This window comes from Pipistrellus kuhlii, unplaced genomic scaffold (assembly GCF_014108245.1).
Source record: "Pipistrellus kuhlii isolate mPipKuh1 unplaced genomic scaffold, mPipKuh1.p scaffold_m20_p_13, whole genome shotgun sequence".
Lineage (NCBI taxonomy): Eukaryota > Metazoa > Chordata > Mammalia > Chiroptera > Vespertilionidae > Pipistrellus > Pipistrellus kuhlii.
In genome coordinates, this window is record NW_023425438.1 from 15,781,413 (window position 1) to 15,791,333 (window position 9,921).

General features: G+C 43.7%; 1 protein-coding gene across 2 annotated transcripts in view; it reads left to right on the top strand.

Annotated features, from left to right (window-relative positions):
* The window catches only part of TMEM178A (transmembrane protein 178A), a 45,621-nt gene that overhangs the window by 34,091 nt on the left and 1,609 nt on the right, over positions 1–9,921 (top strand). For both annotated transcript variants that reach the window (XM_036435115.2, XM_045580674.1), the window contains one exon: positions 153–290. In XM_036435115.2, coding sequence (XP_036291008.1) covers positions 153–290 — 138 coding nt within the window. The remainder of the gene's footprint in view (positions 1–152; positions 291–9,921) is intronic.

The window sequence follows — 9,921 nt, forward strand, 5'->3', positions numbered from 1 at the left end:
AGGGCCCTAAACCTCGATCGTGTAGGCCCTAAGCCTGTCTGTGCAACTTGTTGATTTTCATAACATATACAAAGCTCTTCTTTCTCCAGTTTTCAAGGACTCTCCTTCTGCTCATCATGTGTGTTGGATGTGTGTTTGTGTTTCGAGATTAGATCTGAGAAGAATCACTGCCGGCTTCCTGGGCATGGCCGTGGCCGTCCTGCTCTGTGGCTGCATCGTGGCCACGGTCAGCTTCTTCTGGGAGGAGAGCCTGACCCAGCACGTGGCTGGCCTCCTGTTCCTCATGACAGGTACGAGAGCCCCTCGGCGCCTCTCCCCGCCAAAGGGAAGGCCGCTCTGGAAGCCCCTGGCCTCTCTTGGTGATCGCTTCATTCATTCTGTTTTCACTTGTGAGAAAAGTGGCCCGAAGAAGCTTCCTGGGCTTGGGTGGGTAATACAGAATTTAAAGAAACAACAGTGTTCAAAATGCACTCCCAATTTCTTTGTTGAGGCCCATTCGAAGGTTGGATGGAAATATCTTGGGATTGAACTCCATATGAGTCAGCTCTGATTTTTCTATCCCATTTTTGCATACTGCACCCATCCCTGGCTGGACTCTCGGCAAACAAGGAGCCCTGAGGAGAGAGAGGGTCATAGATCTGCATAGCCCATCCTCCTCCCGTCTCCCGTCCCCCCCCCTGCCCAGGCTGAAAGTCAACTCCAGTGACATCCCTTAGTGATGGGGTCATCGGTGTCATGTTTCGACACAAAACCTTCATTCGTTTCACCCCACACATGGTTTTTGAGGACTCACTGTGTACCACACACTGCTCTAGGCACTAGAGACACACAATGAACTAGGCTCTTGGCCGGCAAACTGTGGCTTGAGAGCCACATGGGGCTCTTTGGCCCCTTGAGTGTGGCTCTTCCACAGAATACCACGGCCTGGGCGAGTCTGTCTGTATTGAAGAAGTGGCGTTAGAAGAAGTTTAAGTTTAAAAAATGTGGCTCTCCAAAGAAATTTGTATCACTGTACTGTTGATATTCGGCTCTGTTGACTAATGAGTTTACCGACCACTGAACTAGGCAGACAAAATCCTTCTCCTTTTTTGTTGTGGAGAGACATAAACTATTTATGAGAGTGGTAAAAGCTAGGAAGAAAATAAACAGAGTGGAATAGGGGAACCCGGAAGGTCTCCCTGAGGCAGCGATTTCTGAGCTGGTCCGGAGGATGCTGCAGCTGAGGAGAGCGGGGGTGGGGTGAGGATGGGGGGCGGGGGCAGGCGTATTTTGCACCACAGAAAGCAGACCAGTGTGGCTGGGGGCAGGGAAAGAAAGGGGAGGATCACATGAGAAGCAGGCGGTGGCTTGGATTTAATATGTCAGTGATGGAAGTTACCAGAAGGTTGTAAGCAGAGGAGTGACTTTGTCTTAAATCAGGAGGTTGGAAGGGGGTGGGTGGAGGGTGGAGGTGGAGACACAACTATGGCTTTTTTGATTAGCAGGACAAGGACATTTTCGTCTGAAAAGGAGTCAGGGCAAACACTGAATGCAGGGAAGAAATCTTCCCACCTGTTCCTTATCTTATCCTTACCTATATAATAAAGAGCTAATATGCTAATTAGACTGAACAGCAGAACGACCATCCAGAGGACTGATTGTCTGGATAGCCTTCCTGACAAATCTGGGGCTGTGAGGGCAAAGTCCCTTGCATGAATTTCATGCATTGGGCCTCTAGTTATAGAATAAGAGGTCTGGAACAGCAAAGAATCACAAAAAAGAATTAGTGTGTGCATGATTTGTGAATGCCAAATTAATAGTGTCACAAACTCTAGGTAAGTGGCCATTTATAATAATAAAAGCATAATATGCAAATTGACTGAACAGCTGAACAGCGGAACCACCATCCATCCTTCTGGACGAACTTCCACTGCAGTCATGGGGTTGAGGCAGCTGCTGCAGCTGTGAGGGAGAGATTGAGGCACAGCCCCTGCTGTGAAGGCCTACTCTTGCATGAATTTCACTTATTTCTATTAACCCGGAGTTCTGTTACTCAAGTGACCACACCTGGGTTTTTCTAGCACTTCTCAGGGTAGTGGTCACCCACACAAGCCTTGTTAACTAGAAGCAGCAGCGCCCTCTGTGGGTGACGCTGGTTTCTTTCTGTTTGTCTTCCAGGGCTGACAGGTAGGTGGCACTTTGCTTTCTGGTGTGCTCGACCCATCAGCCTAGGAAACTCCCACCTGCCCCTTTTCCCGCCCTGTCAGCATGGGGGCCATCATGTCAACATCCTGCCAGAGCATTCAGAAGCCACGTGGTCCCTGAGTAGTTGTGAGCAAAAAAAACAATTTAGGTTTTCCCCGATTTTGTTGAATACACATCAGAGCATGGGAGGCTAAAATTCTAGTTCCTGTGGTTTTGGAGGGGGATTTAAACCCTCAAGACTGGTCATCAGGTGCAAGCCTGAGGGATTCATTTAAAATCCAAATTATAGAATAAGTGGGCCAGGACCACAAAGCATCAGAGTGCTGCCCAGAGAATTCCTTTCTGCCTCTGCTGGGGCTCCCTGGTCATAAAAAAATCCTCCCAATTTTCCTCTCTCCCTTTATTAGCTGAGCCCCCATTTTCCTGACTCTTGTCCCCATATACATGAAATAAATGCAGATTCACCCCCTTGACCCCCAACCCTGGGCAGGTCCACATCACGTCCCCTGGTCAGGAAAATGAGAGAAGCTATGGGTGACAAAAGCCTGAGTTTTATTGTCCATCACTTTATTGTACTTCATGGAGGTTGCTTTTCTTATAAATTGAAGGCAAGACACTCTCCTGGCAAAGATTATGATTCACTTTATTGTGACACTCACTCTATTGCGGTGGTCAGGAACTAACCCGCAATATCTCAGAGGTATGCCTGCAGTTTTTAAAGGACACTTTTAATGTGGTTAATACATGAATAATTTAGCATATAAAACAACTTTTAGCAATAAAATAAATCACAGGGACCTAAAAGCCAGGCTCAGTGGATTTTCCTTGGGAGACTGAGGGGCTGGTTTGGTACTGAATGAAAGAAGGGTAGGAGTTCAGTATTGGGTTGGCTCAGAGGAGAGCTAGTTTCCTGAGCTGGCTCCACCTGTCCCTGCTCAGCCCTTCTTTCTGATTCACACGTCCACTGTAACTTGGGACCATATTAGTCGACTGTAACTTGGGGCCAGACTAGCTCAGGGGTTCTCAGGCTTTGTGACGGAAAGCCCCTGTGCAATTGTTAAATAAAAACAAAATCACAGTCACAGTAATAAAAATCCATAACAACAATAACAAACTTATAAACCTGAAGTTTGATCACCATTCCTGAAGGATGGAGAGACACAACACAACATTGTTTTCCTTCTTGTGCTTTTGGTTGTCCAAACAACATTTTTGGAATAAAGGAAAAATTCACTTATAGATGCCATCCTCTAACAAATTAGATTGTTTAATTATTTTTCTTGCTCATTAGGGAGAGAGAGAGAGAGAGAGACATTTGTGACCATCATCACATGGAAAGTATTTAGTCTTCTGGGCTACCATTTACCATCATTCCCTCACCATTCCCCATGTCACTACATCATCCTCCACTCAGTGATTAATAGCTGTGTGTTCTTCCATGAAGTGGCTATGCTGTGTTTGCTATGTTGTAGTCATCTGTTTCTTTACTGTGGGATTCCTGGATGTTTGTTTTATTTTGCTACTACAAATGCCTCTTTGTATTTGTTCCCCCCCCCCCCATTTTTTAAATTATTGTATTATATGTGTATATGTCTTCCCATTGCCCCCCACCCCGCACTCCACTCCCATAATGCCCTTTGTTCCCTTTGTAAACACCAACATAACTATGTGAATCCCCTGCAGGAGATTCATTAGCCTCAGCAGGACCGAAAAGCCCTAAGGGTTAAAAGAAAAAATGAATTCTAATTAAGCAGAAGTGTCTTCAGCAGCCCTTGTCAGAATCACGCCCACAGATTTTTGATGCTAAACTTAGCCCCTTCTAATGTGCTGGCGTCTTCATTTTCCACCTGAACTTATTAGCCAGACCTTCAGTGAGGAGCATCAGCGATGTGACAGTTTGAGATCTCCCTCCGCCTGCCTATTGCATACCGACAGGCCTTGACTCCCGACCCGTGGAACAGAGTGCTGCCTGCTGTCCGTTCTCCCCGGGGAGCCAGGTTCTCTCCCCCTCCCTTTTCCCTGGGGCCTCTCAGAGGGTGCTGCAGAAGGACCAAGGCCAGGCCTCATATCCCCCCAAGGGCTGCAAATGTAGACCTTTGGCTTCCTGTCCTGTGAGGAGGCGACACGTGCGGTCACAGAGGCATCAGAGGAAGGAGGGAATGAGACACTCACCTAGTTGTGACCTGCTGCCTGTCATTGGAACTCATTGCTTCCAGGACACTGGGAAGCAATATTCCCATCAACGTCAAATGATGCCTTCAATTTGGTGGCCATAGTCATATCATTATGAGAATGTGTTGTTATAAATGTAAATATTTTGAGAGAGAGATAAATAAATGTAAATATTTTAAAGGCTTAATCTGTTCAATGAAAACATTTAAAAAAATTTTTTTCAATTACAGTTATATTCCATATTATTCTGTATTGGTTTCAGGTGTACCATATAGTGTTTAGACAATCATATGCTTTACGAAGTGTTTTCCCCAATACTTCCAGTGTCCACCTGGCACCATCCATAGTTATTACAATATTAGTGGCTATATTTGCTCTGTTATACTTTATATCCCCAAGGCTATTTTGTAACTACCAGTTTATACTTCTTAATACCTTCCCCTTTTTCACCCATTCCCCAACCCTCTTTTCTTTTGGCAACATCAGGCTGTTCTCTGTATCTATGAGTGTTTCCATTTCAATGTCAACATTTTTAAATACTTTTTTTTTAAAAATACATTTTTATTGATTTTTAGAGAGAGAGGAAGAGAGCAGGATAGAGAGAAACATCAATGAGAAAGAAACATCAGCGATAGGGTGCCTCCTGCATACTCCCTATTGGGGATTAAGCCCCAAATGCCATCATGTGTCTTGATCGGGAATCACTGGTGACCTCTTGGTTCATGGGTCAGTGCTCAACCATTGAGCCACACCGGCCAGGCTAAATACAACTTTTGTGTCTTGTTGTAGGGTCCTTATTATCTTCTAATATACTGGTCCTACCTTGATGGGGGTCTCATTGCCCACTGTGTGCATTTTATGCCCTGAGTGGCCACAGTGACAACAGATAAAGGGGAGACAAGAACCCAGGTGGACCCAGCAAAGCTCAAGAACAATTAAAACCCCAATTAGGTTATTCATTGCTTTGCTTCAATGTACTCAAGTAATAGTAATAATTTAAAAAGACTAATCCATTCAAATAAAAATGAGACTTGACCACATGGCTGTATTGAATTATCTAGGTTATCCATTGATTATGACTTAAAACCACAAGTCCTCAAAGCCTTCTCTGAAACCCTTGGGGCCAGGTAGGCTTTGGAATCCCGGATGTTCAAGTTTTCCTTTAGAAAGGGAACATGGTGCATATATTATCCAACACCTTCCGCAAGGCCTGTAATCAAATGCATTAACATGTCTGCAGCAAAACATATCCTGCGCGGGATCGATGCGGACTATAAATAGCCCACGTCCCATCAGGTCAGGCTCTGCCTTTAAAAGAGATTGCTGCAATCCTTCAGGAATAGGGTGGGTGTCTGGGGATTTAATAATTGCAGATTGTGGATTTTTTTAGATTTATTTTGGTGAGGGTTTTCATTTTGTTTTTTTTGTAAAGTTTTGTCTGTCTCTATTACTCCTGCCCAGTCATTCAATCTGTGTGAAAAGTAGCATGAGGCATTTTTTCTTTTCTTTTTTTCTTTCTGGAAATTACAAAGAGACCAGGATGATGGGCAGGTCATTCTTTGAAAAAGGCGGGAGGGGGCGGGAGGGAAGGAGAGCAGGGGAGTCAATGTTTATGCCTTTGGGCATTGCAGTTATGTTATTTATCAAGCAGGCTAACCAGGGTGAAGCAACTTCTTCTCCTTTCAGCCTTTTAAGCACATCAAAGGAGGATGCTCCAAAGAATGGGCCAAGTTACCCTAATTACATCCTACCAGCTGGCCATGGGCGCCATGAGGATTTCAGGGAGGGAAATTAGGTTGATGATCTGGGATGGCCGCATAAATTTTCTCTGTCTCGACCCGAAAATATCCCCTCCAGCCCCATAATCTTGTGATATCATGGAATTTTCTAATTAAGAATATTGGCAGAAACCCTCTTAATATTTTATAAGAAAAGGAGCTGCATGCAGGGCTTTACAGAGCCAGTAATTATTCACCCTTTTGAAGATGCTCTTGGCAATAGCCAGGACTGAGCGTGGGACTTCTTTCCCTGGGCGCCACCAGCTGGGCTGAAAGGTAGCCGTGGGAGCCACCGTCACTCCCAGCTGGTCCGGGGAGAAGCAAGAGGGAAGGAAAACCTCTGAGAAGAATGGAGGAGAGGCAGCTTCTCTCCTCATGGGTTTTAGGAAGGACCATTAGATTTGGAACTTTAGAATGCAGGGGTGGTACCTTATCTTCTCATGCCCATGTCCCATTAACTGGATTGCTGCTGACCAAATGGCAGTGTTATTTAAAACTAGAGGCCCGATGCACGAAATTCATGCCAGGGGCTCAGTCCTCCCAGCCCCGGCTTCATCCAGAAGGACATCCAGAAGGTCGTTCGACTGCCTGGTCTAATTAGCATATTATGATTTTTTTAATCATAGATCTGGAACCAAAATGGAATTCCATGGCATAAATCTGGCCTAGGACTAACAACCCAGGTACAACAAAGATGTCTTCATCATGTAAACAGCACTCTTTCTTGGTGCCTTTTAAATAAGATGGTTTTATTTTTGCTTTTTAAAATACCTAGAATGTGTCAGGCCTTTTTTTTTTTTTTTTTTTTTTTTTTTTTACAAGACACAACGCTTTGTCTAGTCTTCGTACCTTTCCTTGTCGTATTTCAAAACCAGTCCTGCCCATCCCACAAATGATATGTGTGGGAACTTCTTAGAGGTGTGAGCCTCTAAAAAGGAGACACTCGCAGATATACTCTTTTGTTAACCTTGGCTTTCCTCTGGTTTGGAACAACGTCCAGGACACCTTGGAAAGATGAGACAATGTCACTGAAGACCAGCCTGTGGGGGCAGAGGAAGGGCAGATGGAGGCATATTTGTGGGCTCATGGTAACCCTTTTTACCACGGTCAGCTAAGTGAGGCAAGGCCTCAGAAAATAAAGCAGGTTTTCATCAAGGTTTGAGGAGTGCCCTATGCCAAAAAGAACTTCAATGGAACAGAACCTCATATAATATCTTATGATAAAATAAATAACAAGTCATAGAAATAAGACGAGCAATCAGGTTTGCAAGACATGATGGATCCAAGGGTGCACTTAGTAGCAAAAAAGCATGCCATAAAGTCCTCGACTTTTGCCCGTGGTGGGCCCCTGATTTAGTGTTAGGGAGTTTCAGCATTCTGGCCACTCAGTCTAAGGACTACATTTTATCAGTGACACGTTCACAGTGTCCATGAAGTAAGCACAAACCAAGTGCCCGGGGAGAGCACCACCACCCCAGACGCTTAGGGCAGAGAAAACCAGCCTCCAGTACAGCTGCAGGTTGGATGGTTTCTGATCATCCCTTTCTGCTAAGCTTCATCTCACCAAACGCAATTTTATGGCGTTGGCAGGGGAGAGGTGCTAAAAAAAAAAAAAAAATCAATGTTGAGTGCAAAATCAAAGGGAGTCAATACAGAAAGAAAATCCAGGACAATCTATTTTTTATTTAGGTGCATCTTACCAGACACTAGATTCGCTAGGACGTTTTCGGAACCTATGCCACATTTTGGGATAACTGAATTACAGAAATTTGACCCTGTAAGGGACTTCAGTAACCAGCTCCCCACCACCCCTCTCTTTTTCCTAGCTGAAGAAATAAAGGCTTAGCAAGGCTAGGTAATTTTAAGGTTGCACAGTGATTAGCTCAAGCTTTCAGAGGTCATTAAAACCATGTTACTTGTAGAAATACTTTTTAAAAAAAAATCCTCACGCAAGGATATATATATATTTTTATTGATTTCTATTTTATTTTATTTTTTTGTGAGAGAGGAAGAGAGAGAGAGGAGAGAGAAACATAGATGTGAGAGAGACATAAATGGGTTGCCTCCTTTATGAGTCCTGACCGGGGATCAAACCTGCAACTTAGGTATGTACCCTGACAGGAATCGAACCCACAACCTTTTGGTGGATGGGACAGTGCTCCCATCACTTGAGCCACCCAGACAGGGCAAAAAGCTTTGTTTTAAGCATTCAGCTGGGTGCAGACAGTTAAATGCAGAATGGAGTACCTTTTCCTGCAAACAGGTCATTTTTCTATTATTATCTTGTAACCTGTTGAAAATCAGATTTTTTCTAACTGCCTTATTGTTCTATTCCCAGAATTGGTTAGAAGGACCTTGTTATATATAAACACTGTCTTTGAGTTGGTGCCAGGGAGAACATTCTTGTAGATGTAAGAACATTTGCTCTTCATAAGATTTGAAAAGAGCAGAGGAATATTCTTCTTCTTTTTTTTTGCCTGGTTCCTTCCTTTATGAAAGAATTATTTCTATGATGATCTTTCTTTGGAGAACTCAAAGTGACATGTTTGCCTTTATATTTCGGAGCAAGGACTCGGAAGACAAGATTTTTATCCTTTGTAGAAAAGCAATCACTTTAGAGTTTAAAAACAGAATTAGGCCGAGTAGAAAATATCAAATTATCTCAGATCACACATCCTTTTAATTGAAAACATTTCTTTTCTAAATGAACATTTGGAAAAGGATTCAGGCGATGTGCTCTTACATGATTTGAGTGGAGGCAGAATTGCAGCACTTAAAAAAAAAAAATGCATTCAGGTCATCTTTATTTCTTCCCTATTGCTGCCAGCTCTGAGTTTATTTCTCTGGTAGTGTTTCTGATCCCCAAAGCTCTGTTTAAAAGGGGGCGTTATCTTATACCCCCTTTTAAATCTGTGCTTCTGTTTCCTATGGAGAGGCTGCAAAGGGCCCTAAAGTTACCAAAACAATTTCCCAGCAAATAAGTGTGATCTCCACTGTACACAGGACAAACCAAAGAACGAAGGAGAGCCGTGCAAGGCTGGGACCAACGTGGGCATTCCCATAGGTCAGAGGGGACCAGGTTTGGTTTTGATTGCCCATCTTCAGCTCCGCAACAGCCTCATTCTGATCCCCTGCCCACCCAAAGGAGCATCCGTAGGGATCCATTGTGGTGGAAGAGTACCATTACTTGAAAACTAAAAAGCCTGTGTCGGGGATTTTTATCAGAGTCCCGATTTATTGGAAGGACAATGATCCATGTGTTGGTATAAAAAAGTAAAATTTCAGGTCTGTCCATTTATATCACCCAAATTGCCTATATTTGGAGTGGTTGAAGTATATGACCTGTTTGCTCAGCTATTTTTACATCATTTCCCATTTCCTAGATTTAATTATATTATTTAAAAGTTTTTAGTCATTCATTAAACACACACACACACACACACACACACACACACACACGATTTGTTGAGGCCCTAGTATGTGCCAGGCTGTGTAATTTAAGAAATGATTTAGCACTTGTAAAAATTAATTCAAAATATTATTTACAGGCAACATGGCAAGCACTAATGCTGGTGGTAATTCAAAGAGAAAGCAGGCTTTGTAGGATGATTGCAGTCATATAAAAATGGGGAACCCCAACCAGTTTGTCTCAGTGGATGGAGCATTGGCCTGCAGACTGAAGGGTCGCAGGTTCGATTCTGGCCAAGGGCATATGCCCAGGTTGTGGGTTCAATCCCCATAGGGGGCATTCAGGAGGCAGCCAATCAATGATTCTCATTCTATCTCT